The 15,868-nt window shown below is 40.1% G+C and overlaps 1 protein-coding gene across 1 annotated transcript; it reads right to left on the bottom strand.

Annotated features, from left to right (window-relative positions):
• Nucleotides 1–1,925: 1,925 nt before the first annotated feature.
• LOC126397443 (solute carrier family 22 member 13-like) lies at nt 1,926–10,894 on the bottom strand. The gene is made up of 10 exons (XM_050056264.1): nt 10,520–10,894; nt 9,454–9,557; nt 7,393–7,547; nt 6,965–7,136; nt 6,752–6,872; nt 6,560–6,654; nt 6,158–6,372; nt 2,986–3,094; nt 2,523–2,717; nt 1,926–2,424 (listed from the first exon to the last, which is right to left on the bottom strand). The coding sequence occupies exons 1-10, from the start codon at nt 10,892–10,894 to the stop codon at nt 2,355–2,357; spliced, it is 1,611 nt and encodes a 536-aa protein (XP_049912221.1). The 3' UTR covers nt 1,926–2,354.
• Between the last annotated feature and the right edge of the window lie 4,974 nt (nt 10,895–15,868).

Genomic DNA, 15,868 nt, shown 5'->3' with positions numbered 1-15,868 from the left:
TTTCATACTTCCCATCCTTGTTCACTGGGATGGTGAGATTTCTTCGTCTCTCATCTGTCAGGTTTGGCCCACGCTCCAAGATCCAGTCAGTGTTACAGTGATGTGGAAAGCTCACTCCTGCAAAAACCTGACCGATCACATCAAAAGCAGCAAATATGCTGGGGATGCATAATGCAGCCAATAACCGTTTCTGAAACAAACCAAACTCCCCGACCTCCTTTAGGATCTGCCCGAAGCTGCTCATATTGACATGTAGCTAAATTGATAGAGGTTCCTCAGAAGCTGCTCATATTGACATGTAGCTAAATTGATAGAGGTTCCTCATGAGAGTGCAGTGTGGGAAATGGTTGTGCCATGCTCCATGTGCTATCAGTCAATGCACAGGCTAATATACCCCATCTTACTTATTAATATTTAACCCAGTACATTACATGAGTGTGATACAGCGCTGGATGTATAGCTGTTATCTCTTAGTACAGTTGGCTGTAAAAGGTAGTATGGGTAAAGTAATGAAATAAGCAGTAGCACAGAAAATGACAATACATCACTTCACTTATGTACTTATAAAATGCACAGAGACCATCATCACTAACATATCTGTTATGGAGCCTAAAACAGGGGTAAGGACAAATTGAGGCCCAGTTGAAAGTCAGAGAACAAAATGTGTTTCAAGCTAAATCCTGACAGCACTAATCGAGATCAATTAAACAAATGATTTTAAAATATGCACACATGCAAAAATTTAATCCAAAATTCAATTATCAGTTTTTCTAAAACTTCTGTAGAAGCAATATACATCTTAAACAGACTGGAGAGAGCCAAAAAAAAATCGATGTTTAATAGTTTTAATTCAGGTGACATTAAAGAATCCCCGTTTCCACACAGTGGATAATAAACACACTATTTCTCCTGAAAAACTAAAAAAAAGTATGATGTCTTTATAAATTACACTTACTGATTGACTACACAAGCACAAGGGAAATATTTAATAATTACTATATAAGCTTGATTTATGTCTTTTACCAGCTTTTTATTTCTTAAAAGCATTAATTAGCAATTCTATCTGAGGTAATGGCTTTTAAGATACAGCCTACTATCAGGACAAAGCATTAAAATGTGAAATCAAGCTTTCTTATAAAGTAGTCTCTTCTGAATCACAATAATAAACTAGTAATAAAAGTAGTTATGGTGTTAATATTTTTAGGTGTCTCTTAAATCTATTATATATAAACTTTTCACCAGTGGCAAAACTTTCAACAAACAAAGTGATAATAACTTAGCCTTGGTAAATTTAGCTTCATTTATGTAGCAGCTGTACTACAACCCTGTTCATACAAAGAGCTTTACAGTGCAGGAAAAAAAGGATCACATGTTCAGCAGCATACGTGCATGCAGAAAATTACCAGCTACACACATGTAGGTTCAAACACACAGCAATAAACGTAAAGTCAAGCATGCCCTTTTGGACCTGTTTGCCTGTAGTGACTGTCTGCACGGTGCCGAAACCTGTTATGATCATGACCCGTAAACTTTGCTTAACCTGAGCTGCTGCGTCTGCAAGTTATGTGTTTTACTTTAACTGACATCCCATGATACACAGTAGATCAGGCCAGCCATTAGGAACTATGGACAGAGGGGCAGTGTCCAACATTTTGGTGATTATTAATACATGACATGTACAACATTTAAATTCCTTATAGATTTTATTGTTTTCCTTTAGTTACTGATATGTAATGTTACAAAACTGTACAAAACATACCACATTCCCTGTTTTCCATTTCATTATAAGCATCATTTACATTCATTTTAAACAGCCGCATGTGTCACGTGGAAAAATAGGCAACATGCTCGATGAGCCGCACTGCTCACACGGGCTGTGTGACTGTTAACATGGGCAACAAAATTAAGAGGTTCCATGGCACACATATGCTGCTCAGTTAGGCCGTGTGTCCTGTTCACTGACATTTTTTGGGAGTACCGTTAATAATGGAGCAAAGATGCTCCATCCCCATGTGTATTTCAGTGAATCACAATTTCATTTCATTTTCATTTTCATTTTCATACAACATTTGCTGCCTAAGCCGCTGAGTGGCCAATTAATCGGTCATTTTTGAGAATAAATCAATTTCTAATAAACTTCCAGCTATGAAATGCACTAAAATGAATCTTTAACAGATCATGACATTAAAATAAATAATGTTTGACACTTAATAATTATGATTAGTTTGATTTCTGCATCCCAAACTATAATTAAAAACAACAAAAATTGTAGTGTAATCTGTGTAGTTGGTAGACAGTTCATATATCTGATTATACATGAGGGGGAAAAAAAAAAATTATAATTTCGGTACAAATTAAAGTTTGTTCTCGTCAATAATTTGTTCAGCACTGTAACTGTTCGCAGTAGGTCCATTCGCTGGTTTTCTAAATTTAAAAAAAGAAAAAATAATGATTAATAAATACAGTTGGTATATTTTGTATGTGTAGATTTATGACAAATCCAGCATTTTTACTCAGCTCACTTGAGTTCAGCGTGGTCCTGCAGTTCAACATTGAGGGTTTCAGGCAGTAGCAAACAGAAACCTGCAGCAGCAATGGGGACGATGCCGTATATCAGCATGGGGATGGTGTGATGGTAGACGTCCAGCAGCCTGATCAGTGGAGCGAGGATGCCCGCCATACGAGCACACATGGAGTTTACACCTACACCATTCTGCCTGAAAGAACGCACAATGGACTCATCAGGAATTAAACACTGATTAAGATGATTTTGGCAACTTTATAGATTAATCTTTAATTATTATGTAAACATGAGATACCAGTAGAATACTTGTGTACCTATACCAGACAAATATGTGGGCTAGACACAGGGGAGGAAGGAGCAATATCAGGCAAATAAGGCAATGATATCAATATGCAAACAGATCAAAGAGTCACCAAGATTTTTTGTGTAATAAACACGAGGAGCAGAAAAAGTGGCATTACCTTAAAATGGTTGGGTATAACTCTGCAGTGTAAACATAGGCTGTGCTGAAACAGGCAGTAGCAGCAAATTTCCCCAGTACGGCTATGATTGTTACCACCACAGGAAGATCTGATGGGTAAATAATGCATGAGAAAAGCATGTGCTGTACCTGTCAGATAAATTGAAACTTTTATCACAAATATTTTCAGATTATAAATACATATCGGTAACACTTTTTTTTGAAGACCACATCATTAATGCGTTATGAGGGCATTTATAGTGAATTACAATGCCTTTATAATGCTCTATGACTGCACTCATAAACACACATGATGCTTGCTGGTGCACTACATCAACAGTCATAATGAATTATAAGTGTCTTATGGATACTCTTGACCAGTTATGAAGTAGAGGTTGACTAATTGCAATGCATTATGAACACCTATAATTACTCACCTGTACACACCTCAACAATACCCTGTAGTAAGGACTCACAGTGTAACAGTCCATGCAGTGGACACTTATCTTTTTGGAAATTTTACGCTTTTCTTTGTTTCGATTAAAATGCTATTAATAAGCTGATGGCACACTAAAATGTAAGTGAATTCCACCAGAAATAAAAACTCATAATTGTACCATTCTCATATGGTTGTAAGAAAACTCCAACCAATCATTGCATTTGGACCGAATGCAATGATTGGCTGAGCGTCCTGTCTGTCGTCCCCACGTGGAGGCCTCTGACTGATGTAATCGCTCGCGTAACAACATGGACAGGCATTTTTAGTTTGCCTCTAATGTAACATAGGCTATAACGTTATATGACAACACAGCATTCAGTTGCTAACAGTTAGCCTACTATAGCCTTTTGGATAAAAGTGATTCGAATCATTGGGAAATGCGCATTAAAAGAAATACAATTCCTGTGCGTTTCCATTAAATATACAGACTTTGGTGAAAACTACGAACTCACGCAAGTTTTCCGCAGAAGTCTCGCAGTCTTCTTCTTCTACATTTTCTGGCGGTTGGCAACCAGCTTGTAAATGCATTACTGCCTTTCCGACCCGGAGTGTGGATATCACAATGGAGAGAGGTGCGCTACGTCAGACTTAATTCGAACATAACTGTTTCCATCCCCCATTTTGCGAATCAACATTTTTTCGAATCAACCAAAACCCGGCTAAAGCGAGCGTATTTTAGTTTGTGCGAATCAGGGGATTTTAATTCGAATTTTGGCGTTTCCATCATAATTTTCTGATGCGATACATCTAGATGCGCATCTAAACAGGCTGATGGAAACATGGCTACTGACTCACATTGAGTTTTTAAAACTCCGGGGTTGCATTTGACGGGAACTGCCCATTGGTCCGACAGCCCATTGGTCTGACATCCCATTGTTCCAACCATATTAAACCCATTGTTCCGAAGTCCATTCTGAAATCATCATGACGCCTTGTGGTTAAGGTCTGGTTAGTTTTAGGCACAAAAACCACTTGGTTAGGGTTAGGAAAAGATCATGGTGTGAGCCTGCTTCGCCTCAAGCCTTTCCCAGCTGACCCAGAGCCGGTTGCAGCGCACCATCAAGGCAGAAATACGCCCGCCGGGAGCCGTTCAGCACCGCGGACCGTCGGACTAATGGGATGTCGGACCAATGACATGGACCCGCATTTGACTGTCTTGGTTGTAATGTTACATTCAAGCTCCTCTTCCGTGTATCTAACGTTACCTTGCCAACGCCTATGTCTATCATAGACTTAATGAGGACGTAATGGAGGAGGGGGGAGTAGGCCTTTGGAGGGAGGTGGAGTTGCAGGAGGAGGGTGATGGGACTTTGGAGGGAGGCGGGAGTTGTGGATGTTCAAATTTTTTCTCAGTGCTACTGTGTGAAATGCAAGAAAGGTAAGAGTATCTTTAAGTAAAGTGAAGTACATATTGATGTGTCTATAATAATGCATGCTTCAACATAATGTTTCATTACTGGTGCTACGTGTGATGCATTTTCATGTATTTAAAAGAATCCATGATGCATCATAACTGATTAATGTCTATTGCACACTAGAGTAATTTGACAGTGTGTCATGAGTCAGAGAGCTTTCGGTGAAAAAGATTTTGCAAAGACTGGGGATCTTGCAGGATCTCTAGTTGCAAGATTATTAGCTTCAACAAGAAAAAAAATGGACAGAAATTGCTGCAGCCTCTGAAATCCCTGACAAGTATGCTATATGCTTTAGCTAGCTAGCTAACCACTGTCCCCATCAATCCATTAGTCTAATTGTAAGCTAACGTTAGCTACTTTTATGTTTGCAATTAGCCTACAAGCAAACCCAGAATTTCAGTTTAAGATTCCTAGCTTCACACACAACCACAAGTGGTTGCATAATGTGATTTTTTAAGTTACAGTAACAATCTTTAGTTGAAACATAAGGTAAGGACTTAGCTAATAGCAAACCTTCCAGTCGCCTACATTAGTTTGCAAATAGCCTCTATGGTGGTTAGCTTGCTGGCTACAGCATACTTACAGGGGATTTTGAGGGCTGCAGGAGGAGAAAGCGAAGTTGTGGAGTGAGAGAGTGGAGAATGAAAGAAGTGGACAGAAATTGTAGCAGCCTCCAAAATCCCCAGGAGGTGTGCTATATGCTATAGCTAGCAAGCTAACCACTGCAGGGGCTACTTATGAGCAAAAGTTAGCTATTGGAATGTTTGCTAGTAGCGTACGAGCTAACTGTATGTTTCAGCTGAAGCCGGCTAGCTTCAAAAATTCCGTTGTGTAACCACTTATATGACTAAAGCAAGAAATCTTAAGTTGAAATGTATGGTTAGCTTGTGGGCTGTTGCTATTATTCCAGTAGCTAACGTTAGCTTACAAGCAGCCTTGTTTGAAATGAATGGTTAGCTAGCCAGCCAGCTATAGCATATAGCCTATTAATGAGGTGTATAGTATAGAGTACCTGTGTTCATAATGCATTAAAAGCCCCATCAGTCAATCTATAGTTTATAACTAGTCAAGAGTATCCATAAGACATCTATAATTTTTATAACTGTTGATGTAGTGCATCAGGAAGCATCATGTGTGTTTATGAGCGCAGTCATAGAGCATTATAAATGCATTAAAATGCACAATGAATGTCCTTAGAATGCATTATACATGTGGTCTTCATAGAAAGTGTTAGCAACATGTCTGAGGCTTGTAGATACCCTTTGAGATAGCAAGGACCGCGAGGCAAGCAGCACCTCCAAACAACAGGAAGCATGACTGACTTATTCTTCTTCCAAAATGCTGAATTAGAATCAAAACGCTCAGGTGTGCAGGAATTTCCACAGCACCGAAGATGAACTGCGTGAGGTAGATATTCAGGCCGAAACTGCCAACATTCAGGCTCAGTCCGTAATACAGAAGACTTGTTGAGAACCTATACCAGAGGTGGAGAATCAGAGATGTGTTCAGTTACCCTACTACTTATAAACAGGATCACTGTGACAAATGTGAATTATTAACACTGTAGCTATTGCATATCATCGCAAAACACTATCTCATGTATAATGATCGACTGACAAAGACAATGGCATTACCAATAATCTTAATTAAAGAAGACGCACCAGTTGTAGCCCATAATTAAAGTACGTTTTCTCAAATACGATATTCGGAAGATGTCCAACATGTTTCTTCTTTCCAATGTTCCCTCCATCTCCAGCTAAACAAGTAAAAGTTAAATTTCAGAAAATGTTCACATATGACAAGAAGGTTTGTTATATTTTGGCAGAAATCAAAGTGTGTTTGATGCAGCTCACCTTTTCTAACAAATGCTCTGGGACCATCCTCCCGTTAACCCTGGCTGCCCTCCGGAGCTCCTTCTGTGCCTCCTCCTTCCTGCCGTGGGTCATCAGCCAGCGAGCTGACTCCGGAAGAAACCTAGTGGAACACAAGTTCAAAAATACAAGGTATTATTTAGATGTTATGATCAATACCTCCCCGTTTTTATTACGTTCTGAGAGGCTACTCACCAATACAACATTCCCAGGAGGAGGACAATAGGACTGAAGAGTACCAGCTGCAGGATCCTCCAGTTGCGGATTAAAAATGCAATGCCAGACAATAAAAGCAGTCCAACAGGAAAGAATATGAACATGACCACTGCACAAAGAGCAGCCTTTGATGGGTCAGTCCACTCCACCCCTGTAAACCAGATGATAATACACATATTTGTGTTATTTTATTTCAGTGAAAGACAGCCAGTTCTATACTCTCAATGCAGATGAGCAACAGGTTCGTGATAACCTTTAATTTGACGAGGTTTCTGTGACAGATGGACCAAGGTGATTTTAGCATTTCAGCAACCCCCACCCCTACCCCACCACCACTGCTGTACTTCTACTTTCTAATTCTACACACATTCTAAGGGTCTTTACTCACATACCAACGGTGTACCTACCCATCACAGATATGTTCATCATAAGGACACCTCCTGAAGTCCCACAGAAAAATTTGAAAACCATGTAAACGTAGATGTTTGGTGAGAAAGCAGCACTCACACCAAACAACAGTACGACAAAGAGGTCGAGTAGGATTGCACAGCGTCGCCCAAATCTGCAAACAGAGGAGAAAGAGCATTTGTTTTGTTTTAAATGGCACAAGGTGAATCTATATACTGTTTATCATTAACTGTTTGCTTGTCACTGAACAGTTTGAGTAGATGTCCACAGAGTTAACTGTTTTTGCATCTACTGTAGGTGTCTGTTTTAGGTGTCAAGACACAACAATTCTTTGCACTTGCAAAGGTGTCTTTCACTGACCTTTTCTTAAATGTAAAACATCTTGATATCACAGTCTTTTATTTAGACTCTGAGGAGACCTTTCCTTAAGTTGATGATGCAATGCATTCTCACCCCAAATTCGTCAATTACAGCAGCTTGGTTGCTAGCCCAACACACTGGTAACCCCAGTGCATGGCCCCTCAGCATTTTGGCCTTTGTCATCTTGGTTCTTTGGAGCTAGAAGTGACTGTATTTGGACAAAGCTGTGGAGGAGTGAGGGGTGTATCTGACTGACATCCTGTAGTGACGCATCACAGACAGCCTGTCACTCAGGCCCCCCACCCTTAAATATGCATAACTTTGGGCCTTAATAAAAAAACATTTTTGAACCAGGCTGTAAATATGTTTATTTCTGCTGTAAAGTTGGGCATTGTAACATAGGTGTCTATTAGGATTTACTTTGTTTTGGAGCCAGCCTCAAGTGGTCATTTCATGAAGTGCAGTTTTTGGCTTCATTTCATATTGGCTTCATTTTCAGCCTTGGAGGTTGCCACTTGGAGCTGACATGGACCCTCAATTGTACTATGAATAGAACAGCATGTGCGTCCACGTGATTGCAGCTGTCCATGAACGTTCAGTGTGGAAAGTATGTCCAAGCCTTCGCAAGAATTAGAACTATCACATATACTCACCTCCACTTTATTAAGTACACCTTGCTAGTACTTGGTTGGACCCCTTTGGCCTTCAGAATTGCCTTATCTTAATTCTTCATGTCATAGATTCAACAAGGTGCTGGAAACATTCCTCAGAGATTTTGATTCATATTGACATGATAGCATTGCGCAGTTGCTGCAGATTTGTCGGCTGCACATCCATGATGAGAATCTCCCGTTCCACCACATCCCAAAGGTGCTCTATTGGATTGAGATCTGGTGACTGTGGAGGCCATTGGAGTACAGTGAACTCATTGTCATGTTCAAGAAACCAGTTTGAGATGATTTGAGCTTTGTGACATGGTGCGTTATCCTGCTGGAAGTAGCCATCAGAAGATGGGTACACTGTGGTCATAAAGGGGTGGACACGGTCAGCAACAATACTCAGGTAGGCTGTGGTGTTTAAACCATGCTCAGTTGGTACTAAGGGGCCCAAAGTGTGCCAAGAAAATATCCCCCACACCATTACACCACCAGCAGCAGCAGCCTGAACCGTTGATACAAGGCAGGATGGATCCATGCTTTCATGTTGTTTACACCAAATTCTGACCCTACCATCTGAATGTGGCAGCAGAAATCCAGACTCATCAGACCAGGCAAAGTTTTCCACTCTTCTGTTGTCCAGTTTTGGTGAGCCTGTGTGAATTGTAGCCTCAGTTTCCTGTTGTTAGCTGACAGGAGTGGCACAGCCTGTGTGAACTGGAGCCTTGGTTTCCTGTTCTCAGCAGACAGGAGCGGCACCCTGTGGTCTTCTGCTGCTGTAGCCCATCTGCTTCAAGGTTCGACGTGTTGTTCATTCAGAGATGGTCTTCTGCCTTGATTGTGACGAATGGTTATTTGAGGTACTGTTGCCTTTCTATCATCTTGAACCAGTCTGGCCATTCTCCTCTGACCTCTGGCATCAACAAGGCATTTTTGTTCAGAGAACTGCCGCTCACTGGCGCAGTTGTACAGGTGTAGCTAACAAAGTGGCCAGTGAGCGTACAATGGAGAGAAGGTGGAAGTGCATGTGTTATTGATCCTCACCTGTCCGAAATTGCCCCAAATACCAGTGCTCCAACCAGATAACCTGCCATGTAGACTGACTGTGAGGCCTCAATAAAACCACTCTTGTCACAAACCAGATCAAACTGAAAAGAGAAAAGGACTGTGAGAGGAGGAGAAAGGAAATTAATCAATCAAAGAAAGAGAGGAGGGCCATAGCAAGGAATTACAGTCTCAATACAAGGAACTGAAGAACCATAGGCATCTAAGCAATGAAGGGGGAGTAAAGTTATGGTGTTGCTGCCCTATTTTTCTCTTTGAAAAATTAAACTTATCATGATACAGTCCCCACAATCAGGTGATCTGAGGTATTTAAGCAGCCTATACCAATGATAATTTTACAATTTCAATAACTTACACATTTTTGGACCGCCCATTGAGTTGTTTCAGTTCCAACCCGTTGCTGAGCTTGCAGATGATCAATTGATTGGAGCACACTGACAACACAGAGCAGTGCAGGAGGCAGACAAACAGAGCTGAGCCTTTCCTCACAGTGCCAAAGTGTCTTATTTGCACTTGTGTTAGTCTGACTCATCGAATGTAGACTGTGGCTATGAGCCTGCCATTGGGGCACTGATTTCGGCTGGCATTCCCCTGTCCTTCCACAGTCTCCATGTTACCATTTCAAAATCCCCTTCGCTACAGGAAACAACAACCACCACCTCAAATCTTACAACTTACACGCTAAAAAGGCAAGATTTGATGATGATTTGCATTGTGCAATTAGGCATGCCGGCTCTGTTCTTTCAGAAAATTGTCGTTAAGATCTACAACAAATAAAGCGACTTTCGTCTCTCAGGACTCTCACGCCCGATGTTCATTTGTTTACTGACACAGATAGTTGGAGTTTATTTGCCACATCTTTTAACTCTAGCAGTGGCATGCGGCAGTGGAAATGACTTCATTAAAACTACTACTCGTTTTTTTCTTAGGTAAAACTATTAATAGAACACAGCACTTTAAAACATAATCAGGCACCCATGTGAGCAACAATTTGGACCCTATGGGTTTGAGTCTAGTAGGGACCCTGGTGTGGTTGCTTGCCTACCTCTGTCACAATGCTGGAAGTGCCTACAGATGCCTCATAGTCCCATCCATCTGTACATCCTGTTGTAGTGTTAATCCCATATGCTTCAATGGTCTCCAAATCCAAATCCACAGGTGTGAACATTTTACAGCTTTCAAAACTTCCATCCTCGTTTACTGGGATAGTGAGATTTTTTTGTCTTTCATCTGTCAGGTTGGGCCCACGCTCCAAGATCCAGTCAGTGTTACAGTGATGTGGAAAGCTCATTCCTGTAAACACCTGGCTAATTATATCGAAACCACAAAACACGCCACAGATGCATAATGCGGCCAGTAACTGTTTCTGAAACAAACCAAACTCCCCAACCTCCTTTAGGATCTGCCCGAAGCTGCTCATAGTGATGTGCGGCTAAATCTACCAATGTTCTCCTTCAGAGTGCAGTGTGGGAGATGGATGTGTCAGGTTTAACATGCAGTATATCTTATCTAATTTATTAATAGTTAACCCAGCACATTATGATTGTGATATAGCACTGGGTTTAACCTTATTTTATACAGTCTATGGGTTTAACTTTTATCAGGGAACAACACTTGTTACAACTTGATCCACCGTAAAAGTTCATTTGGATAAACTAATAAAATGAGAAATAACACAGATAATGGCAATACAGGTAACTTTACTCACCTCAGCTTCAACTTGTAAAGAATACAGGTAACTTTACTCACCTCAGCTTCAACTTGTAAAGCCATAAAATGCAGTGAGGATACTATCACCAGGGGGGGACTTACCATTAGGCAAAACTAGTTGGTTGCCTGGGGCCCCAAGTTTCTGAGGGCCCCATAAAACTCCTCATACACTTATGGTTAGAGTTTTTACTTGAGAAAAGAGGTAGTGGTGTGCTCAAGGACCCATATTGTNCTCAGCTTCAACTTGTAAAGCTATAAAATGCAGTGAGGATACTATCACTATCCAATATCTGGTATGGAGCCTTAATCAGGAGGGAACATGAGGTCAGGCATTGTCAAAAGTTAGAAAAATAAAACCCCCAGTTGGTAACAAGAGTTAAAAACAGTTCTGACACTGAATATAATAAACTGTGTGGACCTTGAACAAATAACTAAGAAGAAATCTGGACCCCGTGGCTGGACCAGTTGGGAGCCACTGACATAAGATGCTAGCAGAGGGACCACAATGACATACAGGAGACAATGACAGAGGAAATAGTACAAACATAAATCAGTCAGACTACCAACACATTCAGACCTATAATATGGAGCCTATAACAGTAAAAACGAAAGGTTCAGTACAGTCAAAAACCAGAGCAGAAAAATCAATGAAGATGTGAAAAGACTGCTGAGGCTGCCACAGTGAAATCCCAATTGCTTAGTACAAAGTAGTCAAAAGCCTAGAAACATAAGGCCTTTGGAAGATCAGAAGATCAGCTGACAGTGGAGTTCAGAAACTGAAACATGAGCAAGACATGAAGACAAAAAGGTCAACTGTACACATCCCAAAAAAGTTACCGTAGACAGTTCAAGCTTGAGAATATGATGTGAAAAGATACAATGACAAGGAAATTTCATAGTTTTCTGGATAGTGAAGAGGTAAAAAACGATGTCTGGAGTTGGGCCTGATGACTCCGGACCTCGCCCCATCGCCTTTGTTCAAACTCGTCTTCTTCCCTCAAATGTAACTTAGAATCAAGAAGGCAGTACTCAAGGAGTCACTGGAGACACTCAGGAACAGGTGCAATTGAGTTTAATTCATAGGCAACAACCCATACAACTCATGAGTCTGGCTCCGGAACCAGACTGAAGACTCGCTCTCTGCGCTCTTTCTTTTATGCTCGTGGAGATTCTTATGAGTCTCCACCTCATTTCCTTAATCCTTCCCACATGAGTTAGAACATAATGGTGTAATGCCCAGGCATGTCTGGATATGACTTCATAATGGATGAGTCAGAGCATAATAGTGTAATGCTTTGGGCCATCTGGACATGCACAGTCATGGTCTAACTTCCAATATGTTCGGGCCTAGTCCTACCATAATTTAAAAAAAAAATATTCAATCACAGTATACCTAATAATGTTACCAGATCAGAGGTGACATATATTCAGCACAGACTAAACATGTGGATGAGTGCATTGGTATGCATAAATATGTGGTTGTTTTACACAATAACTATGGAGAAAACGATGAAATGTAACTTAGTTCATTTACATTTACATTAACTCACATTAGCACGATATTAGCCTATCAACATTAAAAATAGGTCTATATGAGCATCCAAAAATATGTTTTACCACAAGATGGCTCCGCTGCAGTGGGCTTTCTTATTATTGTTTGACACTTTAACTTTGCAGCGCTGACAGTGAAAGCAAACGAATATGTCCACTCAATATTAAAGTCGGTATTTTCCTGTGAGACTTTTACGTTTATGGATTTGGAATCCATTGCTAGCCTAGCTGGGGAGGCTCAAGACTAGACTGAAGTACAACTGGAGAATGTAAGAATTTCTTTATGCCTACAACAATCATAAAGAAAAAGAAAAATGTAGAAAAAAAAAAGATGTTGATTTTCATGTGATTTTTTTTTTTTTTTTTGTCAGAGCCACAAAGCCTTAGCCTTAACACGGCTAATCTTAAGTGCTGTATCTTGAGCAGCTGGACTTGCTTGAGCTTCTTGAAGACGTTTCACCTCTCACCCAAGAGGCTTCTTCCATTTTAACGGGCTGGTGGTGATTTCACAGGCTTTAACCCTGTGTGTGGGTGTGAACGCATACAGAGTCGCTGAGGTCACATGTGAGCTCTGAGTTTCTCAGTTCAGTGCTGCTAGAAATGCTCAAATGTCTACATTGGGCAAACAAAACATCCACCCTGTAGGTACATGGCACAGCACAGGAGAGCCAGCTCCTCAGGTCAACACCCAGTGGTCCATTTACAGCTAAAGGAGTGGGGACATTCCTTCAAGGACATCAATGTACACATCTTGGCCAGGGAAAACAGATGGTACAAAAGAAAAGGTGGCCTATGACACCACTTATCACCCACTTACAATTCAGTCTTAAGATCTCTCCCCAAACGGCTTAACACCCATTAACACCTGACCCTAATGACACACACGATGGTCAGGTGCGTCAACGACTCACATGTGACCCTAACGACTTTGAAACTCAAGAGCTCACGTGACCTCTGCAAGGGTCACACCCACACAGAGTTTAAAGCCTGCAACTCTGCACCAGTCACAACTGAAGAAGTGTTTTGGATAAGAGGTGAAACGTTTCAAAGAAACTCAAGCAAGTACAGTTGCCTACAATATAGCACTTACCATGACCATGAACTAGATGAATCTTCATTAACATAGCTAATGTTACCTCATGGGTATTAACAAGTTTAGCTGTTTTTGGTTTAATTGTGAGTTTGTTGTGACCGCTTCACAGTTGCTGCTGTGTTAGCTCGTGCTAACGTTTAACTAACCGTTCGTCATCCCAGGGTGAATGACTCTGGATACAGTCTTCCAGTGCTGATTCTAACCTGCATAATGGCAGCAACAGACATTGTGAGCTGGATAAGCTAGGACATCAGCTGAGTAGGCGGTCCTTCTATGTGGCCCAGGACACATGAGCATACACACTGAAAGAATGTGGAGATATAGGGCCCAGAGCACCTTCCATTGTGGTCTTAGTGATTGGACTCAAGATGCATTGAGGACACAGTGGGTGCATTCCTATCTGTACTTAGAGCTGTCCACTTGTGATCTGATCACCCAAGACGCACGTTAATATGAGATGTGTTTTTACGACTGTAAAAGCTGGTCTGTATAAAATAATAAAAGTGGCAATAACATAGATAACAATAATATATGTAACTCTACATAACTTATTTAGCCATAAAATGCAATCATACAACTATAACTACCAGATATCTGGAATAGAGCCTATAATGGGAAAACATAAGGTGAGCAAAATATGCTTCAAGTTTAATCTTGACACAAATGACTGAGATCAGATGATACAACAAATGATTTTATAACAACTACACATATGCAGAATTTTAAATATAAACAAAGTCAAATTATGAAAATATCAAAATCTTCTGTACAGGCAAAATAAATCTAACAGACTGTAGATAACCAACAAAAAACTTTATTTAATAACTTACAAACAGAGAGATATTTATGTGAAGCTTTAAATGTAGGTGACTGCACACTGATAAATCCTTGTTAAATAAATACCTGTTAAATAAATCAATTATAAATCAGTTAAATGAAACAACAACAAATTGTAGTTGACAGTTTCATACCTGATTATAAATCAGGAAAAATAAACGATTACGATATTAAATGATTTCAGTACAAATTAAAGCTTGTGTCCTTCAGTAATTTGAGTAGCACTGTATCTGTTCGCAGCAGGTCCAATACCTGGTTTCCTAAAATTAATAAAAGAAAAAAGGATTATTAACACATAGAATAGTTTAGCTTAAAATAGTTAATGTAATTTGAATATGTATGTATATATTTTCAAATCCAGCATAACTCACTTGAGTTCAGCGTGGTCCTGCAGTTCAACATTGAGGGTTTCAGGCAGTAGTAAAGAGAAACCTGCAGCAGCAATGGGGACAACGCCGTATATCAGCATGGGGATGATGTGATGGTAGACGTCCAGGAGCCTGATCAGTGGAGCGAGGATGCCCCCCACACGAGCACACATGGAGTTTACACCTACACCATTCTGCCTGAAAGAATTCATAATGGACTCGTCAGGAATCAAACACTGATTGGGATGATTTTAGTAACTATAGATGAAATATCAAGAAAATACATAGTGGGTACCTATACAAACACAGATATGTACAAGGGGAAGAAGACAACAGACTAGAAGAAAAAGGCAGTAATAACTTTTAACTAACAATATCTTTTAAATTCCTTAATATTAAAGGATAACTTTGGCACCTTCTTAACCTGGACAGCATTTACTCATTCATCCTCATTCACATCAGCCTCTTTGATCAATCTACATGGGGAAATAGGCTCCAGCTTGAAAAATGCCAAAGTTATCCTTTAATTAGGGACCAAAGTGAGTCATTACTGCGTAAAAAGGAGATACAGGAAATTCAAGTGTAGGTTTTTGAATATGGAGTATTCATTGTTGTTAATGTAGTGTCCAGTGTTTAGTATTTACAGTAGTTACACAATATTAAAAAAGCAGTCTCTTGTTCACCCTCTTTTTAAGATACTAAGAACATCACTAAGTATTGGAAACGCAGTCTAGCGTTGCTGTTTGTGGTATAATTACACATTTATCACAATAAATGTAATTTAATGGAAAACTAAATGTATCTCAGTATTTAGACAGATACCAGTGTTACTATT

The sequence above is a fragment of the Epinephelus moara genome, chromosome 11, assembly GCF_006386435.1.
Source record: "Epinephelus moara isolate mb chromosome 11, YSFRI_EMoa_1.0, whole genome shotgun sequence".
Classification (NCBI taxonomy): domain Eukaryota; kingdom Metazoa; phylum Chordata; class Actinopteri; order Perciformes; family Serranidae; genus Epinephelus; species Epinephelus moara.
The sequence above is the reverse complement of the archived record's forward strand: the minus strand, read 5'-3'. Positions and strand labels throughout refer to the sequence as shown.